We start from the raw sequence: 21465 nt of genomic DNA, 5'->3' as shown, positions 1-21465 counted from the left end.
TCCTCACCTTTTGATTTTATCATAATTGTAACATATGTTGTTATAACCCCAAATCCTTTGTGGATCAAGATAGGGAGTAGATTTTAAAGTGTTAGTGTAAAAGGACATGCGATTTAGTGATGATCACTGAAGGATTTTCACCAAAAGTGACCGATACACCTGTTTTTAAATATCTTTATTCACAAACCTGTATATTATCTGTCAGTTGGAATGCCATATGTATGATAAAATAGATGAGAAGTATCATATTTACAATGAAATCATTATTTTATATAGCTGAATCAACTGATAGGCTACCTCCTGCAATAATAACTTAATGGGCCCAATTCTACCTTTTGAATGGACCAATTTTATGATTCTCCTGGAAAGTTTTGGGTTGGGTATAGTTTCTTGTTGCTTCTTTCTGTGATCCAAGGCTTAAGAGAAAATCCCTGGAAACCAGCAACTGGAACCAGACCTCTCCAGGATTGAGGAGAGATAGGAGTGAGAAAAAAAGACATCCTGTCACATCTTAAAGTCCCACAACTGCTATGCTTTGCAGGAGGAGGAAAGAATCAGTCCCAAGAATTATACTGAACATTTCTAAATCGTCAACATCAAGGATTAATCTCTAAAACAAGTTTGCAGATAGAAGCTATCCAGCTAGTCATTATAAAATGCATATGCAATACAGTCAAGGATGCTGTGCTTACAAAACCACATACATCTTATTTATCTCTAATTTTAAAATAATTCATTCCCTTATTGGGTATGCAAGTGAGCAATGGAGAAAGTGGTGCATCTGCAATACCTGAAATTAAAAAAAAAAAAAAAAAGAAAAGAAAAGAAAATGAAAATAATCACAGGGACAACGATTTGAGTCAGTTTAAAAATGACCAAGATTAGAGGGTGGATCATGGACCCCAATTAAGTGAAGCAGAATATGCAAAACAGGGCATGATGGGATAGCAGACGAGAGCCACGAGAAAGCTCAGGGGCAATTAGTCAGCAAAGAGAGGATCGAATGTAGTATGTTGTTAATTCTTCTGGCTGATGAAGTATGCTGACTACTTACCGGCTGGTGCTAAGGATTTCAGTGCTTCCAGAAGATGGGGGCTAGAGAACTTAACCAGGCACCGGAGGGGTTCTTCTCTCTCAGCCAGGATGCCCCCATTTAGGTCACTTTTGAATTTCGTTTCAAGCTGTCAACAGATATATTTTTAAGTGACGATTAAATATATCAGTTGCAATGGCAAAATATAAAGAAATAGGATTATGTATTTCACTAATTCTTGTTATCAAGAAACACAGGGACTAATGGGGGTGGGAACCATTTAATTTGCTAATTGCAAACGTTGAGGGCAACCAGTATATCCAACAATATCACATGCAAAAAGCCAAGCGTGCACAGTGCCTGACACACAGGAGACCTTGCATGTCAGTTCCGCCCTCAGGTGCCCTTTACCTGAGCATTAGGTTTGCATTCTTAATGGAAAATGAGCACTGTTTTTTTTAATCTGTCATTTCAATGTAAAAATGTCATGTGTTTTGAGTCACTACCGCAGTTTAACTTCTTATTATAGAAGATTTAGAAAACATACAAAAGTGAGGAGCGCAGTGTAATGAGTCCCCACGTGCACATCACCCAGCTGAAACAATGACTGGTCTTGTTCCATCCATTACTCGACCTTCCGTTCCCTACTGCCCACCCCCACTGGATTATTTCGAAGCAAATCCAAGACACCATAGTGTCCCACCTGCAAATATTTCAATGTATCTAAAAGAGTCCTAAAAAGGACTCTTTTTTCAAAACTTCACCCCCATCACATTACCACACCTAAAAAAATTAATAACAGTTCCTTCATATCATCAAATATATAAGTACTGCTACTTCAGTAGGTACTTGGCTCTTAGATTCTAACTTCATTTTTTTAACTTAAAATGATTCTTAAAATTTAGAGACAGAATGCTGAAATATTTAGAGGGTGAGTAATGTCTGCAACTAATTCAAATGGTTCAGAATAAAGAAAGAGAAAGAAAGAAAGCAGATGTGGCAAAATGTTAACGATTAGTAAATTTTGAAACAAAGGGGAAATGAATGCTCATTGTAATATTCTTGCATGTTTTCTGAAGGTTTGACATTTTTCAAAATAGAAAAGGTAAGGAAAAATTAGTAGCAGGTATGAATAAATGTGTGCCTTGACCTATAGAATAGACCCATTCTAAGATGTGTATAAAGAGAAGTTTTGTGGACTAAACCTTATGTATCCTACATCAGTGGTTCTCTGTGCAGAATCGGCTAGAGGGCTTGTGAAGACAGATGTCTGGGACCCACCTCCAGAGTCCGTGATCCAGTAGGACTAGAATGGGGCCAAGAACCTGCATTTCTTACCCATATTCCCAGCTGAGGCTGATTCTGCTGGTCCAGGGACCACATTTTGAGAATGACTGTCTTAAGAGTGTGAGCTGTTCAAAAGAAATGGGTTGAAACCTGCCATCCAGGGAGCATAACTTGAAAGGTGTCAGTCAACTTTTCCCACTAAAAACAAATCAAACCAAACAGGCACTGGGCCTGAGTGAGCAGATCAATGGTAGACTTAAAGTGTGGTCCGTAGCTGCAGAAGGTTCCTTCTAAGCAGAAAGAATTTTATTGGAAGGTTTGAGGGGAGGGGGTGTTAGGAGTATGATCATGAGTATTAGACTAGGGTGATCGTGATATAAAGCCTTGAATTCTTCTAATGGTGGCCATGGGCTTGCCCCCCACCTGGCTTTCCTGGTGGGCAAGCTTCTGGAACGAGCCAGGTTTGCAGGCTGCTGGGTTTTCTCCACGTGATGCCAACTGGGCTTTGTAATGACTTATTTACTCACTCTTTTATTTAAAAAGTATTTATGAGCACTGACCGTGTGCAAGCATTGTTCTAGGTGTGGGTGGGCTAGAAAGGTATAACCTACCTTTTTTTTTTTTTTTTCTCAAAAATACAGATCACAGCTGGTTATACATAACTGAATTAATATGAAAGGTGAAATGAAAAGGCAAATTCAAAATTTCCAAAGGTCTCCTTTGCAACAGAGGAACTTACTAAATATGATAAAGAAGTCTATTTTAACTCATAAACTTATTATACAACATTAAAGTGACAAATGAATGAGAGACAGTTTCTTAGATCTGTTTTCCACTTACAGTTTTAGTTCTTTTTAAAAAATATTGATAACTTGTAGTTAGTTTATAGCAGTGTCCTACCTTATATTGTGCAAATTCTAGTCTTGGTTGTGGATAGTCTCCAAAAATTTCTTGAGTCACTCTCTGGACTCTCTCTTTTTCTATTTTGTTTTCATGAATGATCCTTGAATCCACTACAGATGGAAGATTTCAAGAGAAACAGCTGTTATATATTTAATATTATTATAATATTATATATTTTATATATGTTAATATATTTCATCCATAAAGTATCATCCTTTCATTCCTAACCTTTCAACTTGCTTGTATAACTTAAAAATAATGTTTACTGTTTCTTCTCGATTGTAATAATTTCTTATTGTTGAAAAGCTGGAAAGTATAGGCTGGTAAGAGAAAATAAAAATCACCCATAATTCCACCACACAGAGATAAGTACTGTTAACATTTTAATCTATTTGTCTAACCCTTTTTTCAGTGAATAAAAAGATATGTATTTTTTAAACTGGGATTATAAAATACACACAATTTTGTATCCTGCTTTCTTTACTTAACATAAAATCAATAGCAGTTCTTATGCCATTGGAAAGTCATAAATATGTTTAGTTCATAATGGCTGTACCATTTCATTTTATTGCCAAATCACTGCCAAGAGAGAGGAACATTTTCATTTTTATAAATCTATATTGTACCCCATCACTTTTCTGAACTTTCTGATCCACATTAGTAGTTTCATACTCTATTGTCTTGGGTTTTCTAGGAAAGGACTCATGTCACCTGTGAGTACCAACAGCGTAACAATTCTGATTACAGGCGCACCTCAGAGATAAGCAGGTGCAGTTATATACCACTGCAATAAAGTGAGTCACATGAAGTTTTTAGTTTCCCAGTGCATATAAAAGTTATGTTTATACTGTACTGCAGTCTATTAAATGTGCAACAGTGTTATGTCTAAAAGGACAATGTACATACCTTATTTAAAAAGTACTTTATTGCTAAAAAATGCTAACCATCATCTGAGCCCTCAGGGAGTTGTAATCTTTTTGCAATAGTAACATCAAAGATCACTGATCACAGATCACCGTAACAAATATAATAATAATGAAAAAGTTTGAAATATTGTGAGAATTACGAAAATGTGACACAGAGACATGAAATGAGCAAATGCTGCTGGAAAAATGGCGCCGAGAGATTTGCTCAACGCAGGGTTGCCACAAACCTTCAATTTGTAAATAACGCAATACCTGCGAGATGCAATAAAGTACTCAGGAAGCATTAAGAGCCTGGGCTCCAGGCTCAGATTCGGATTTCACTCCTGGCTTTGCCAATTCCTAGCTATGTGATTTTGCCTCACAAGTTACTAAACCTCTCTGAAACCCAGTTTCCTGATGAAAAGAGCTTGTTCATGGGACTGCTGTGAAGAAATAGGAAATGACTCATATAAACACCTTAGTATGGTGCCTGGCACAGAAGAAATGCTCAACAACTGTTAGTTAATTTTTGTTTTTGTTGTGATTATTATTAGATGCCAGTCTAGTAAATTCTAAAAGAGATTATGGTAGCTTAGCTTCCCCACTTCAACAGAAATTTAATTTTCAATTTTCTGAAAACAGTAAATACTTTTGAATCACAATCCTAGTACATAAATGTTTTCCTGGGTGACAGAAATCTGAAAAGGAATGTCCTTCCAAATTTCAGTTTTATCTTAAAACACACATACTATTTATATCTAGCCCAAGGCTTCTTTCTTGTAGAGGTGTAGTAGAGTTGTGAGTTTCAAAGGTCTAGGAAAAAGAAAAAAGAAAATAGTGAATGTTTTCCGAATTTTATCACCTTGAAGTATAGATATTAATTGGTTTTAATGTACAAAAGTATGGCAAATCTTATCTTTAGTTTTTCCCAACACAAAGATTTGAGGCCATTTGCATACTGAGTTGAGCATTTCTCCTAGAGAATGCCAGCAACATGGCTGCTTTGTTTGAGGAGCTCTGTACCTTGTTAACGTGAAAAATGGATCTGGAAGAAGTATAGCTGGTGAATGCAAAAGCTAGAGGAATCAGAGGCAGCATTTACAATGTGATGTTTCAGCTTTATATCTATGTCTTTATAACTGTAAAAAATTTGCTGAGATTCCTTATCGAAAAGTAATTTTCCTATTGTAAGTCTGAACCTCTCAGACCCCTTCACTTACTTTCCCCACTGAAGCCATTGTTTTTATAATTAAGTGTTTGACAATATGAATTTTCCTAGAAATGCAACTGTCATAGGAGAACCGTTGATAGCAATTTGGTAGGAGGGTGGTAGGTAAGAGGGGAGGGCTGCTGTGGGAGAAAATCATTATCTAACTTCTTAATGTTAGATTTTTTCCTTAAAGAGTAGCTTGCAGAGAGCCATCACTTCTTTCTACTTAGAACAGATGAAAATACATAAGTATAACATACCTAAGGGCTCAAAGATATACACAGAGCCTTAACAATCCTATAGGAGTCTGAACATATGAGCACACAGATGCCATGCAGAGGAAAAAAAAAAAAAAATCCCTGAGCCTGGGAGCAAGGCCAGATCCGTTCTTATCATTAAAGGGGAACAATGCGTTCAAATAATTTTGACAAATAAATTGTGGGACTTAATAAACCAATGCCTTCTCCTTTACTTCCAACTCCTGTATCAGCTGCTTGACTGATGGGACAAAAAAATCTGCTTCTCTCTTGCAGAACAGAATAATATAATCAGCTTCAAAAGACAGTGTCGAGTTACTCTGAAGAGAAAATAAATTCTGATTGGAATAGATGATTTGGAAATGGGGACCTATAACATAGACCCCAATGACTAATGGGCAGTATAAAATACAACGCAACTATAAAAAGATGAGAGTGAGAAATTATATTGTTTCCTTTCATGTTAACTGAAAACTTTCTGCACTTCAGGGATATCTGACGTGATCTCCTGTCACTGGAGGTAGACTTTCCCACCTGCTCAGCTTCTAAATTATGTGTGAAAGAGAAAATGGAGACTTAACTTTAAATAGTCACTGATGGGCTCACCTGATTATACTGTTTAAAAACAATAGCCTTAAGAGAGTCCAGATACCGGCTTCTGAGGTCCATTTTCACAATCTGATGGTGTTTGCTAGCAATTGTCAGTGCCTTGAAGGGAAAATTAGCAAGACTATTAGCATTACTGTGTCTATCTCTGTATTTACAATACTTGTTCAGGAAAAAATCCAGAACAATTAAATCTCATGGCCTGTTACTTAGCTTGAAAAACGAAAACAGGGGCTAATGGCATTAAGATTCTCACAAATGCAAGGTCTTTTGTAATACCATTTTTAGAAAAGTGATCCTGTTTATTTTTTTTATTTAAAAAAATATATATTTTTTAATTCTTGGCTGCACCAAGCAGCATGTGGGATCTTAGTTCCCCAACCAGGGATCAAATCCGTGCCCCCTGCAGTGGAAGCACGGACTCTTAACCACTGGACCACCAGGGAAGTCCCAAAGCGATCCTGTTTAAAGTTAGGAATTATAATAAATGAAATTCAGAGTTAAGAATAAACAGTGAATACTCAAATGTTACCATTTTTGATCACTAGTCATTAATACTACGATACTGCCATACAAAAATGCAAATATGTATGTACGCTCTAGGACAAATTTTGAAGAAAAAAGTGCAAATTAAATGCAACTTATAAAAGCTTCCCATCGTCTGGGGAAACAAGTTGGAAGACTGAAACAGAATTAGTAGCATAGGTATTTACCTGGAACTAGAGGGTAGAAATAGGTTTGCCTTAAGATACACATTAGAAAAGAACATTAGCTTTTGGGGCGATGTTTAAACTAGGTGGGATATGGTGGACTCACCTGGCTGTCAGTGGATGGAAAACCACTGTTTATTGTGGAGGAAGAGACTCCAGATGTAAAGGAGAGTTAAGTGTTAGAAAGAAACAGAAGTGAGCAGCAGTAGCAATCCTTCTGCCATTTCAGTAAACACCTAAGGAACTTAAATGACAAGTCCGCCTGCCTGGAGGACTTGGTGTTCTACTCGGCACTAGAGATGATGCAGCCAGGACGGCAGGGCTGCTTATCTACAATCAGCTCTGGAACCAACTGAAGCACCATTGTAGTTGTGCATGTTAAGACGGTGGAAGCAGCAGCAGTTGCCAGGCTAATTTAGGGAGGGCTTATTTGGGGGAAGATGCTAGGAAGCCTGTGATACCAAAGGCAGAGCCATAAACAGAAGCAGGCTCTGACCAGGGGACCATCTTCTGTTAAAGCACTCTTCTTGTGTATGTAATGTGGGGAAAATGGTTACAAATGAAAGTAATGTTCATTAATAGGCAAATGATGAGGTCATGAAAATGTAGTGAGGTACATTCATATGTAACCTCATTGAAATGTTCTGTTAAGTTAGAAAAAGCAAATTACAGACCCTATGTACCAGCGTGGTTTTTGTAATAAAACATCTTCTGAAAGGAAATAGCAGAACTGTTAAAAGCAGTTATTTTGGGTGAGTGGGACTGCGCAGAAGGGTATGGAGTCTTAAAAGACTGTTCAGAGACTTCTATGTTGGTTGGATTTTTACCTTGATTGTGTACTACTTCTCAATTACAAGACAGTAATGAAGAGTTCTAAACCAATGCTTATGCTGTGCTCCTACTTGTAGAATAATAACACTTTCTGCTTCTTATTTTAGGAGATCAAGAATTACAGGTGGTATTTTTTTATTTGGCTGCGCCATGCAGCATACTGGATCTTAGTTCCCTGACCACGGACTGAACCTGTGCCCCATGCAGTGGAAGCGCGGAGTCTTAACCACTGGACCGCCAGGGAAGTCCCCCTACAGGTCGCATTTTATATCAAATGATATTGAGCAGTTTAAACCTACATGGACCTGAGATAAGGATAATACAGAGTTATAGCTTATAGTAATTGGTTCCATACCTGACCCAGAAGGGGTAGATTGCTTTTCAGTTGGGAGGAAGAAGTGAAGGCATATGGAGTTTGGGAATAATACACCACGTAAGCAGGTTTGTACTGGTTTGGCTTTCTATACTGTGTTCCCCAGGCAATTCGAATCCATACTGCATTCTCCTCAGCGTCTCTGAAGCTGACTGTCACCTTATTTAAAAAAAAAAAAGATGTAAGTTTCCTAATTAAAATCTCATGTGGCACCAACAACAGGTGCTTTTTAGGGGTGAAGGATGTTACTATAATCTTGCACACCGGCTGAGATCTGGCAGTCTTTTCTCCTCTGTTTTTTTTTTTTTGGGCCGTGCCGTGAGGCATGCAGGATCTTAGTTCCCCAGCCAGGGATTGAAGCCATGCCCCCTGCAGTGGAAGCATGGAGTCTTAACCACTGGACCACCAGGGAAGTCCCTCTCCTACTTTTCATTACAGTGTTTTGGGAAATCTTTGGGAAAATATTTTGTGGTCGTTTTGTAAAGATACATTCATGCCTTGCAAAGTCTTTTGGAAGGAAAAAAATTTTAAATCCTACAAGCAGGATATGACATCAGAAATTTTCAATAATTTCTTGGGCTTTGTTCTGAAAAACTGTAAGAGTTTATGAAGCAAGGCAGCCTCACAAATGAGATATCTTATAAGGAAGCATTTTTAGCACTGAACACAGACCTAGCGTGCACTGTAAAGTTTAATAGTAAGATTTCTATGTAGCAGTGGGCTTAAAAAAATACTAATCCTAATGCTTTTATGCATTTAGCTCAGGTGCTAAAAATTACCCCAAAGCAAAGTTACATAGCGAGACTATAAGAAATTCTACACGGTTTCCATTTCATGGATAAAATATAGACCTTTCTAAACTTTTAAATATGATTGCCAGTTTCTATGGAATTTAATAGCTCACTCCTAGATTATTAGCCCCCCTTGCAGCTCAGACCCTGGAGATACTTGAGACAGGCGCACTTGGCTTGCCCACATCCTTGTTTTTTTTTTCCTGGCTGTGCTGCGCAGCTTGTGGGATCTTAGTTCCCTGACCAGGGATTGAACCCGGGCCCTCAGCAGTGAGAGTGTGGAATTCTAACCACTGGACCACCAGGGAATCCCCTGCTCACATCTCTTTATTTCCTCCGTCTTGTATCTTATTCCTGGTGATCACATGGCTGCTGACATGAGCAAAGAAGGCAGTTACAGTTGTCCCTAAGGATTCTGGGTGATTGGTTCCAGGACCCCTCTCAGATACCAGGATACCAAAATCCGAGGATGCTCAAGTCTCTTATATAAAATGGTGTAGTAATTGCAAATAACCTATGAGATCCTCCCACATACTTTAAATCATTTCCAGGTTACTTATAATACCTAATAGAAAGTAAATGCCATGTAAATAATCATAAATACAACATGAATGCTATGTAAACAGTTGCTGACCCAAAGCAAATTCAAGTTTTGCTTTTTGGAACTTTCTAGAATTTTTTTTCCTGAATATATTCAATTTGTGGTTGGTTGAATCCATGGGTGCGGAACCCATGTATATGGAGGGCCGACTGTATTTTGACTCTGCCCACTCTTTATCTGGTTGCTTCCCCAAATTTCCTCAGTGTATCAGACAAGGAACCCAGGACAAGGGGCATGGAGGGTACAGAGTAGTCTGACCTTCCCCTGGGTGAGCAGCACAGCCCTTGGCCCCAACAGGCATGCAGTGGACCTCTGCCAGCTCGAATGGAAGAGGACAGGATCTTATTCTGAATAGCCTCTTTGCATCACATTACAAAAGAAAAGTGTGTAAAGTCAACATTGAGTGTAGTATACGGAGGGCACATTTTCACTAGGAGAAAACTGGTAGCATTCAACGGAGTCAGGTAGTCGCTAGTCTAGAATGAGGATAACAAGTGAGGGCTCATGAAGGGACTTAAAGAGGTCTGTGACCTCCTGAATTGGATGCACCATTGGATGGACATGTCTAAAGGTATGCTTTTCTAGAGAGGTGCTATGCCACTTATCAAAATTTTCATAAGGCTCTATAGTCCAAACAAAGGTTAAAAATCAGTAGGCTAAGAGGAAAGGGCATCCACAGAGTCAGTGTAATCCTGGCCTGGCTGGCCAATGCTCCATCTCACATTCTTACAGTAAAGAAGATACTCAGATACCTGTAGAGGCAGGGCCCAAATATAGACATTTATTATTTTCCCAAGAAACTACCTCAATGGATATCATCCTGCAATACCTGGGATAAAGCGTTTCACAGAGGAGAGCTCAGATTAATATTGCTCAAGCTTAAACGAGTGCAGCCAAGGGACTTCCCTGGCGGTCCAGTGGTTAAGACTCCGTGCTTCCAATGTGGGGGGCGCGGGTTTGATCCCTGGTCAGGGAACTAAGATCCCACATGCCATGTGGCACAGCCAAAAAATTAAAAAAAAAAAAATTTAAGATGACATAAACGAGTGTGGCCAAGGGTCCTAAGTGGTTTGGCGAAACTGGGACTGTTCTCTTGGCCAGGGTATCCTCCACTAGCCATCAACTGTCAGTAACTGGCCAAGGCCCACAAGCTACTGAACATACGTATGTTTGGCGTGAGAATCAAATGAAGCTTACGATACAAAGAATCACCACATATTTAACACATTAACATACTTAAACACAGACCATCATTATTATACTACATGATACAGGCATAGAAAGGGACAGAAAGTGTGCTACCTTACAAGTTAAACAGTTTTTAGTTTGTCTCTTCTTTGTAAGTTTTTCCAAGAACTTTGTATTTTGAAGAGTTTTACCTGGTAAGATGTGCAGTTAATCTTCCCTCTCTCTCTCTCTCTCACACACACACACACACACACACACACACACACACACACAGACACACACTCACTCACTCACTCTCCACCCATCACTCCCCAGTTAGGGTCCCTGTGTCCTCTCATATCAGCTTCTTTCCCCCATTGGTTCAGGGCAGGAGTTCTTTACCTGAAGCCCATGGTTAGAATTCAGGGCATCTGTGGACTTGGTGGGGGAAAAATTTCATCTTTATTTGTACTAATTTCTAACTGAAATTTAGCATCTCCTTCAATTGGAAAGTAGGCATCAAAACAGTGGAATTTTAGGACCTGTTACTTTGTTGTCCATAGAAATCCCAAATACTCTTATCATAACTGTTGCACATGCCTCAAAAATATCATTTACACCTATTAGTACTTTGAAACTAGTTGCTTTTAGACCCATCATGGGATTATTTATTGTGTTAATAAAGAAGCACATGCATTACTTATCACAATTTGGCATTTTAATACCTTAATAACTGTATTTTAAATATCATTTGTTTCCCCTGTGAGTCTATGGATTTTATTTTATAGCATTTAAATACACTTTTCTGAGAAGTGGTCCCTAAGCTTCACTAGTAGCCAAAGGGTCCTTGGCACAAAAAGGTTAAGGTGCCTGTCCTAGAGCAGCAGGTGAGTCACTCTTCACTCCTGGGCACGAGGAGATGCTTTTTGTCATGACGTCACCATCATCAGCCTTTGGGAAAGTGGGGTTATCCAGCCACTAGTTAAGTTATGTGGAGGAAGGTGGAGATAAGCCGGGAGTCCTCAGTCAGTTGAGGAAGGGGGTGAGGACATGTGGGCCACCTCGGAGTAGAGGGACGGGGAGACAGAGAAGACACACGGCCTTTACCTGCTCATCCTCCTCATCTAAAACCTGCCGCATACACAGCATGTCACTCTCTAGCTGGCCTTTCAGGCAGGACAGATATGATCAGTAAAAAAGCTCCTTTGTCCCCCCAGCCTCCACCGCTAGTGTGCCTGAAATTCATTCAGGAGGCAAAAGCTTTTGATAGTGATAAGAAAAGAGAAATCTAACAACTGAAACACATGGGCATCAAAGTGGGAGGAAATGTGAGTATTTCAGACTCTTTTCTCCTTGCGTGGTGAGGGCAGTGGCCTGGGGTTAAGAGAACAGAAGTTCCTGGTGCTTAAAAGGGGGACAGGAAAGACCATCAGGTGAGGAGAAGGTGCTGGGAGGGAAGATGCAGAGAAACTGAACTGGACCCGAGAGAGAGAGAGACACTCTCTAGGTTTCTTGTTTTGGGTGAAGTAGGGTGGGAGTGTTTGCTGCGAGTGTTTCTCAAGATGAGTTAGCCAGTCATGTTCACCTTCATAAGAAGGCTGCTTCCAGAAGGGTCCAAACCACATATCCACAACACTTTTGGAGGGCTGGCCAGGGGTTATGTGGTAATGAGGCTCTTTGTTTTAAAAAAAAAAAAAAGCAGGTGCATGTGCCACAGCCACAGTCCAGACAGGACTCTCCTGTAACGTCTGCAAAGTTCATAATTTCATGGTAAGAAGAGTTTTCAAATAATATAATCCAAAATAAGAACTTAGGAGCGAGGTAGAAAAAAGTGCTTGCTTATTCACAAAATTTAAAAAAAAAGGAGACATACCTTCTCTTGGTTCACAATTTTCTTTGAATTAATTTATAAATTAAATGCAGGGAATTCCCTGGTGGTCCAGTGGTTAGGACTCTGCGCTCTCACTGCTGAGGTCCTGGGTTCAATCGCTGGTCAGGGAGCTAAGATTCTATAAGCCGTGTGGCACAGTCAAAAAATAAATAAATGCACCCCTACTCAAAAGGCTGAAGATTTTGTTTTGTTCTGTAAACCTGAGAAAATGTTTCTAAGATTCATCTGGAGAAACAGGACATTTTTGACAAAGAAGAGTAATTGGGGGTAGGGGCCGGGTTGACTTGTCTTAAGGGTTATTGAAGTGTTTTAAAAAATACAGCGATTAAAGGAATGGGGAGTTTGCTCCAGGCAAGTGGCCCTCCTGATACCAAATCCAGAAGCAGGCAGAGCAGCCTACATGGTAACTGGCAGGACCACTCTGAGTGGTCTCCCTGCAGGTGCAGAGCCGGCCCTGGAGGAATAGACCAGAGTAGGTGCTCCCTGCAGGCAGCTGCTCTCACTCAGGCTAAGGCCCTGCTCCTGCTGGAGGAAAGTGAAGGAGGCGGTGAGGAGGGACCAATGGGATTGCTTCCACGTGTGTGACACATCAGGAGCAAGAAGAAATATTTCCCTCCAAGAGTCTTGTGGCAGAAAGAAAAGAGCTTGAGGATGAGCCTGGGGAAAGGATGTACTTTTACTGAGACCTGAGCACATTTATAAGCAGTAGAGTAGGAATCAGAAGAGGCAAGAGATTAAGGATGCAAGAGAACAGAGGAAAATAAAGCAGGTATGTTGGATGAGGACATAGGAGATGGATTCACAGCACACACAGAGGGTCATTATAAGAAAGGAGATGAGGGAATATGTTGGGTGACAGGTGGGTAAGTAGAAAGCAGGACCAGTTAGAGACAGGATGAGGTAAGGGGATGGAGAGACAGGTCAAGGAGTTTATCAGAGAAGAGGGAACACCACTATGCCAGAGAGGACGGCCAGAGCATGGTGAATGGGACAGAGTTTTTGGCTTGTCTTTATATGCAAGGAGGACTAAGGCAGAGTAAGGTGGAAAGGGAATGAAGTAGGGGAGGCTGTTAAAAAGTGATCACCTCAGGACCGACTGTATACCGGAGGGAACTTGGCTCAATATTCTGTAATAACCTAAATGGGAAAAGAATTTGAAAAAGAATGGATACTTGTATGGGTATAACTGAATCACTTTCCTGTATGCCTGTAACACATCATTGTTAATCAACTATACTCCAATATAAAATAAAAATTAAAAAAAAAAAAAAAGCAATCACCTCAACCTAGGATAAGATGTTGAGGTGGTACCTGTGGAAACAGACTGGGAGCTGAGGACTCTTCGGTGCTCTCGAGCTACCCTAACGTTGTGGCCACGAGGCACCTAGGGCCATTTAACTAAAATTCATTACAGTTAAACACGACGAACATTTTAGTTTCTCAGTCACACCAGCCACACTTCAAGTGCTCAGTAGCCACACGTGCCTGCTAGCTGGGTCCTGGACGGTGCTGATCTAGAACATTTCCATCGCTGAACACTTCCATCCAGTCCTACTGGGCAGTACTGCTCTTGAGAAAGCAGCAATACCCCTGAACTGAGAGGTAAGGGGAGAGGAAAGTTTTGTTTGTCTTTGATACAGAATAGAACAGTATGGAATATTACTAACTGAAATTCTTACAAATTGAAAAAAAATAATGTAGTAGCGAATTTCAAGAGCACAGATGCCATGAAATTGAATTTTATGGAAATTCAGATAAATTTTATTCTTACATTTTTTAATGCTCTCTTAAGAATTTTCTTGAATGAACTTTTGAATTGCTCCATATCAAAAAGGTCAATGTCTTCACCTGTCAAAATGAAAAGAAAAATAAAGAAAAATCAAGGGAGCTACAGTGTCTTCAATACATTTACAAAGATCCTGAAGATAAGCATTTGGTGTAACCTCAAGGAGCAGTAATGATCAAATCATACAAACGCTGCTGGTACCCCTGACAGAGCATCACCAGATATATTTCTCATTTTTCTATACATGAGTAATAATCACCGCATTTGGAAAGAAAAGAGACTTAAGAGGAACAAACTGCTACTCATTTTTAAATTGCCAAAACATCAAATACAAGTGTTCAGTTAAAAATGGAAAACATTACCTGGTCCTTTACTCATCTGAAAAACATCCCAAACTTTCTGATGCCGATGAAATTGAGTATCTGAGACAGGGAGGAAGAGCTTATTACTATTATATCAAGAGAACTTTCAAGTAACTATCATATCAGAGAACTTTCAACTTATAAATACATATTTTTAATAATGTGAAAGTGGAGAAAAATAACAGTAATTTACGAATTAAGTTATACAGATCTTTATTTAAAATATAGATTTTAAATGGATTAAATTTACTCCAGACAAATAAAACAAGTCATAAAGAATTAGTATAGTAGAGATTTAGCATTAATTCTTAGACCATTTATTCTGTCCACACAGGTCTACTCCACAGACTGCTGCATCTATGCAGCAAGCCAGGGATGACGTGCTCCCGGAACTGGTGTTTCTATTGGCTTTCCTTAGTCTGGAGCACTCTTCTCCTAGCTCGCTGCACATCTCATTCTGGTCTCTACTAAAATGCCACAGTGCAGAACAGCCTACCCTGAACACCCTACCAAAATCGACCCCCCATCCCGCCCTGCTTTAGTTTCCTTCATAGTACTTACCACTACCTGACATTACAGCATACATTTAGATGTTCATTTGTACACTGCTTGTACCTGTGGGATATTGGACTTAGTCTTGTTCACTGCTGTAGTCCCAGTGTCTAGCCACTGGCTGGCATTAAACATATATATTTGATGAATGAATGAATGAATGTATGATATAGAAGACACCCTCCAGGAGTTACAAACTTCAGAGTATCTTGGAGTAAAAATGGGCCTAGGAAGTTACTGAGTTCAGTCCCAACATATTATCCTCCTGGCTTTATTCTGTCCCTGTGCTGACCTCGGTCTGCATCCCTGTGTCTTTGGACCTAGGACCAAGGTGCTCTGCACCCCATAAGAGGGGCTGTTGGCCCCAATACTCAATGGCACCAACCTGCTGTGCCTTTGTCTTATTACTTTTCTTTTTTTCTTAGTATTTATTTTAGAAGTCTAGCAATAGTTTTTCTTAAGTTATCAGCACATTTCTTTGTGTTCTTTGAATTCAATCTGTGTATTTAAGTTCAGATGGTAATTTGAGCTTGCTAATAAAATCTCTCAGTAATGGGAATGATGGAGTATACAACAAGTTTAGTGTTTCTTATGAAAACCATGGTTAACTGAAGGACATAGGCCTAGTAGAACATGGTCAGCAAAAGAATCAAAGTCTGGTCAGCCAACCCTCCCCTAGGCCTGCAAGCTGCTAGTCAGCTTTAAACTTTTCCAAACCTACACAAAAGAGGCTACTGCCCTTGGCTGAGGGGGGCATCCTGACCACTTCCTTGGTTTTTGGCTGCCCAGATTTGTACTTCTACTCATTTCTGAACAAAATGTCTTGAATATAGTATAAACAAAGTATTCATTCTGCTTTACCATTTTCACTAACCTTAGCGTCACTATATACCCCAAATAACTTAAGAATGTCTTATTACTTTTCTTGTCCTGTGTCTTTTTTTTTTTTCTTTTTCTGGTGCCTTGGCGTCCTTGTCTCCCCATCCCACCCCATTTATGGCGATGGCCTGACAATTCTTGATTATCCAGTTCTGTCCAAAACAGGTGTAATCAGGTATAATGTGATGCCTGCCCTGAAAGATAGCATCCAAAGGGTTTTGTTTCTTTCCGGTATTTTCTTCCTTGGTTCTATGTTTCAGAGTTCAGATGGCCTGCTAAATGATCTTTGAATAAGGTTGTTATCGTAATAATGGAGATTAAAAACTTTTTGTTGTTAATGATTCTTTTAAACCCCGTGTAGAAGTTCATGATAAATGGCAAGGACTTAAATACAAATGCAGACATTTCCTCAAATAGAACACGTGCTAGACTAATCCATGATATTTGTGACAAGCTTGGTCTACCTCTAGTGTCTCCTATCTTAGCCGGGGGCCCACTTTCCTTCTAGTTGCACATGCAGACCCCAGAGCCATGTGTGCCTCTCCCACTTAGTGCCCCCATGACCACACTACGTGCAAGTGCGGTCAGTGTTAATCCTTACACTCCTTACAAGCTGCACTGTAATTAGAACACATTCGCAGACATCTATTTTCAAATTCTGTTAATAATAATACAAAGCCTAACAAACACTAACTATGTGCTTATTGTATGCCAGTTACTGTGCTAACGGCTTTTCAAGTCTTATCTTATTTAACCCTCATAACAATCCTGTGAAGTAGAAGCTGTTATTGTCCATTTTAGTTAGGAAAAGTCTGAGGCTTAAAAAAAGGTCGTGTGACTTGGCAAAGGACACAAGACTGGTAAGTGACAGAGATGAAATATGAAACCAGGTCAACTTGACTCTAGAATCTGAGCCGTTACATACAAAACTGCCTCTCTGATGCAACTGGACTGGTTAAGCATAAATACAAATCACCAAAACTTACAAATGATGTCTAAAAGGGCTGCATCCTTGAGACTTGCACGATTCTCCTGAAAGAGAATATATCATTTTTAGTAATCGTGGTGATAGGTGTGGTTCTACCCCATCTACAGCACATTTTAGGATTGCTTAGAGCAGATGAGGGCCCTCTCAGTACTTTACTGACAACCTGTCTCCCATCTCTGCTCTCCTGTTAAGTAACACATACACCTTCTGATTCGTGTCTCATTACAGGTTCTCACAACTGTTCTCCCCCGATCTAATCCTCATTTATCACTTTTAACTTTTTTTTTTTTTAATCTGTGGTATCCGTCTAGATTTCCTCTATCCCAGGTTTTCTCAGCCAGGTGCTAGTGACATTTTGAGTCAGATAAAGCTGTGTTGTAGAAGCTGTCCTAGGATGTAAAGGAGCATTCCTGGCCTCTACCCACTGGAAGCCAGCAGCACCCCAATCCCACAGTTTTGACACCCAAAAACGTCTCTAGACATTGTGTCCTCTGGGAGACAAAATCATCCCAGCTGAGAACCACTGCTCTATACACACACATTTATATGTTTACATATTATATAGTTTCTTTCAGTGTTATACAGAAAGATCTAGTTTATTCTTTTTAATGGTTAAAGAATATTTTATGTGGACGTATCATTATTTATCTAATCTCCTAAGTATAGTTGTTTCCAATTTTTTGTGTGTAAACAATGCTCGCTAACATCTTTATATATAGATATTTACATATCTATAACTAGGTATATAAATGTTTATCAATTATGATATTACATATACCTCATTTTTTATTATGTTTTCCATATATGTAAATTTCGAAGTGGAATTGCTGGGTCATAAAGTATATTTATTTAAAAATGAATGAACAGTCTATCGCTTGTAAAAATAAAATACAGTGTGTGTGAAAAAAAAAAAAGTATGAGGAGGGGCTTCCCTGGAGGCGCAGTGGTTAAGAATCCACCCGCCAATGCAGGGGACACGGGTTCGAGCCCTGGTCCGGGAAGATCCCACAGGCCGCGGAGCAACTAAGCCCGTGCGCCACAACTACTGAGCCTGCGCTCTAGAGCCTGCGAGCCACAACTACGGAGCCCGCGCGCCTAGAGCCCGTGCTCTGCAACAAGAGAAGCCACCACACTGAGAAGCCTGTGCACTGCAACGAAGAGTAGCCCTTGCTCGCCGCAACTAGAGAAAGCCTGCGTGCAGCAACGAAGACCCAACGCAGCCATAAATAAATTAAAAAAAAAAAATTAGTTCCCTTTCCACTATAGTGGTACATAGCCCTCCTAACTTCACAGCCTAGCAGCTACCTTACATCTCTTTTGGACTAAGGAAAGGAAAGAAAAAAACCAAAGGGTAGCATCATGTTGAAGGTTAATCATTTTGAACACTGTTACCTCACAAAGCAGAACCAAGTCCTGAACAAGAGATTCCTTTCTTTGCCGGAAGTTTACAGTCTGCAGTTGATTTTCAGACAAAAAATTCCAGGTTTTTAGTATTGTCATCATTTCAGTCATTGGGATTTTCAAGATGGTCCTCCTGAAAAACTCGGAAACAGTTTCATCCATCTCTTTGGCACTTTCGTAAAGACAAAACCAAAAACAGCACGATAAAGTATTAACCAAACACAAAAGTGTAACTTAGTGAATTTTCAGCATATTTTTAGCCAGAATTTTGATTTGTAGGCCAAACACCCAAATGTTTACCATTTTTCAGGCGCTCTGCGAACAGTGTTTCAACAGGAGGATTAAATTATTTTCTCCTTAAGCGTACATTTAAATATGTTTTAGAGTTTTTAAAAATTTGTGCTCTCCCTCCTTTCCTGGCTAGAGTGTTTCGATCTTTTGATGGCAAGGACATGTGAATCATTCACTCATTTACTGATTTTCATGTATCAAATTACTGAGCACCCGTGTGTGCCAGGCACTTTTCTAGGCACTGGGGATAGATACAGCTTTAACCAAAAAGACAAAAATCCCTGCCAACATGGAGTGTCCTTTCTAGTTGGGAGAGACAGGCAACAGGAAATCACCCAAAATGTTAAAAGTGGTAAGTGCTGAGGAGAAAACAGAGCAGTGTTAGGAAGCAGTGAAAGTGGAGCAGGCTGGCAATGGGTGGTGGGGATGGAGAGCAGGCCTCAGAGAGAAGGTGACATTTGAGCCAATCCTTGGCGGAGGGAGAGTGAGCCATGGGGCTAGCTGGTGGAGGAGCTTTCCAGGCAGATGGAACAGCAAGTGCAAAAGCCTCGGGGCCTTCAAGGGACAGGGAGAAGGAGGCCTCCAGAGAGGTCAGAGTGGTGAGTGAAAAGGCAGAGGAGGAGGTGAGGTCAGAGATCATGAAGGGCTGTGTTTATGACCAGAGGCAGAAGTCAGTCAATCTCACCTGCTTCCACCACGACTATGGGATTTCCAAGGACAAATAGAGGAGATTCCCCTAAAAGAATCCTGGCTGTGACGTATTTCTACCATTTAAGTGTTGAACACGGCATATAATTTATTACCATCGCCCACTTCTGAAAATATATGGGTAGTTGAATATATTGGGTTGGCCAAAAAGTTCGTGCGGGTTCTTCTGTAACATCTTACGGCAAAACCCGCATGAACTTTTTGGCCAAGCCAATACTTTGAAAAGACACTAAAAACAATAGTTAAAAATAAAGAGGAATGATTAGGAGTTGTTTAGAGAGAAAAATAACTGAATTAAGAATGCGGGAGCAGCATCAGGATCCTGAAAATTGAGCCTGACTCATTTCCTTGTCCAGATGCAGGACCCACCTGCCTTAATGTCAGGACTAAAATCCTCACCATGGTCCACAAGGCCCTGCGTTGTTTGGTTCCTGCCTCCCTGTCATCTACCACTCTCTCCTTGGCTTTCTGAGCTCCAGCTACACTGCCCTTCTAGTTTCTCTATTACAAGAGTATCCCTTCAGCTAAGGGCCGTTGCATCTGCGGTGACCCCTGCTTAGAAGGTTCTTCTGCACATATTCACATGGCTCTTGTAATTCAGGTCTCAGCCGTGCTTCTTCACAGAGAAACTTACCCTGACCACCCAATCTAGTTATTTCCCCACCTTGTCTTTACAGAACTATCTGAAATTATCTTGCTTATTGATTACTTTATTGCATTAAATATTTGATTCAGCTTCACTAGGGCAGGAACTATGTTTGTCTTATTCATAGCTGCATTCCTAGAATCTAGAACAGTGTCAGCCCAAGAACTGTCTAGTGGAAATACTTGTGGAATGAAGTCTTAGAGACTCTCCTGAAGCAGCCGTGCCCGAGGAGGTAAACAACCTGGGAAGGATTAGGGTCCAACAGTCGGTGACAATATCAAGCCAACGTCTCCCATCAAAAATACTGGAGGTGTGGGGGGGTGGTGGTTGTTAAAATGCAGATTCGTGGGCTCCAACGATTTAAACTGGGGGGGTGTGGGGGACCGAGAAGGGCTTGAGATTTTTGCATTTTAAGACTAAGAGTCTTAATTCCGGCTAAACTTTGGGAATGCCATTCTAAAGAATTCTGGTAGAAAGAGTCCACGCAATCTCATCAATAAAGTTGGAAAACCCTCGAAAAAACTCTTCTGATTCCCTGTGATTAGCTAATTTCTTTTTACATCTGAGCGCTTAGCACAGTGCTTGGCTTGGTGCTCGAGATAGAACAGCTGAATGAACGCGTGACAAAAAAGGTCCCTTTTAAGTAACTTTCCTGGAAATCTACACAGCCTAAGAGCTGCCACAAGGAGCAGAAGGAGTAATGCGAGAGGCTGCAAAGACTAAAAAGGACGGACGCCAAGGTTAACCAAAAACCAGGACACCCAACTCTGGGGAAAGCAGCAACCCAGGGCTGGGATAAGTTTAGCCGGTGACAGCTCTGCGCGGCTCCAGCGTGACGCAGGCCCTACGTGAGGCCCCGCCCAACCACGGGCGGATGTGACGTCACGCTCCAGCGTCACCGCCCTCCTCACCTCAGCCTCAACTGTAGTCCCCAGCCTCCGGCCCGAGACCAAGCGCCAATCCCGCACCTTGGGACTTGCGGCAGTCGTGAAAGAGTCGCCTCAGAGGCGTGGGACGTGGCTTTTTCAAGGCTCCCGCCACGCTCGGGGGCCCGATGCCATGCCGCCAGGGGTCCTCTTACCGTCCCACATCGCCGGCCGGCTCTCTCCTCATCAGCTGTTCCCGCCTGCTGCACCTTCAAAGCCACCAATTGCAGTTCCCGCCGCCCTAGAGCCCCGCCCACCGGAGCCCAAACTTTGGACTGTACCCTCGGCACAGGGGACCGTGTGGGGAGAGCGACGGAAGTGAAACTCGCCGAGCCCCCGCCTCACTCTTCTTAGCAGAGAA

At 40.8% G+C, this 21465-nt stretch overlaps 2 protein-coding genes and 1 long non-coding RNA gene across 7 annotated transcripts in view; 1 reads left to right on the top strand and 2 right to left on the bottom strand.

Annotated features, from left to right (window-relative positions):
* Nucleotides 1-21465, bottom strand: part of LOC309649344 — a 979232-nt gene that overhangs the window by 26255 nt on the left and 931512 nt on the right. The window lies entirely within an intron of this gene.
* The window catches only part of CMC2 (C-X9-C motif containing 2), a gene marked incomplete at its 5' end in the record, with an annotated part of 39191 nt that overhangs the window by 2448 nt on the left and 15278 nt on the right, over nt 1-21465 (top strand). The gene's annotated exons all lie outside the window — the stretch shown is intronic.
* On the bottom strand, nt 159-21396 carry CENPN (centromere protein N). Of its 4 annotated transcripts, none has more exons than XM_082439172.1 (11): nt 21260-21396; nt 18525-18705; nt 17131-17176; nt 14714-14773; nt 14337-14413; nt 8098-8274; nt 6202-6303; nt 4878-4941; nt 3221-3333; nt 1055-1181; nt 159-790 (listed from the first exon to the last, which is right to left on the bottom strand). In XM_082439172.1, exons 1-11 carry the CDS (start codon nt 21289-21291, stop codon nt 708-710), a joined length of 1062 nt encoding a protein of 353 aa, XP_082295298.1. In that variant the 5' UTR covers nt 21292-21396; the 3' UTR covers nt 159-707. The 4 variants fall into 4 exon arrangements, with proteins under 4 accessions (XP_082295298.1, XP_082295299.1, XP_082295301.1 ...); XM_082439173.1 differs by having other exon boundaries at nt 18525-18666; nt 21260-21306; XM_082439175.1 differs by having other exon boundaries at nt 21147-21284.

This window comes from Balaenoptera physalus (assembly GCF_965194825.1).
Source record: "Balaenoptera physalus genome assembly, chromosome: 19".
Classification (NCBI taxonomy): Eukaryota; Metazoa; Chordata; class Mammalia; order Artiodactyla; family Balaenopteridae; genus Balaenoptera; species Balaenoptera physalus.
The sequence above is the reverse complement of the archived record's forward strand: the minus strand, read 5'-3'. Positions and strand labels throughout refer to the sequence as shown.

What these genes read in the sequence shown, in the direction of transcription:
- CENPN (XM_082439172.1), bottom strand. Translation starts at nt 21,291, where the DNA reads ATGAGGAGAGAGCCGGCCGGCGATGTGGGACG. An exon ending in ACTTGGTTCTGCTTTGTGAG is followed by an intron (nt 17,177 to 18,524) that starts GTAACAGTGTTC and finishes ATTCTCTTTCAG; the next exon opens with GAGAATCGTGCAAGTCTCAA. An exon ending in GAAATCCTTAGCACCAGCCG is followed by an intron (nt 791 to 1,054) that starts GTAAGTAGTCAG and finishes TTTTAATTTCAG; the next exon opens with GTATTGCAGATGCACCACTT.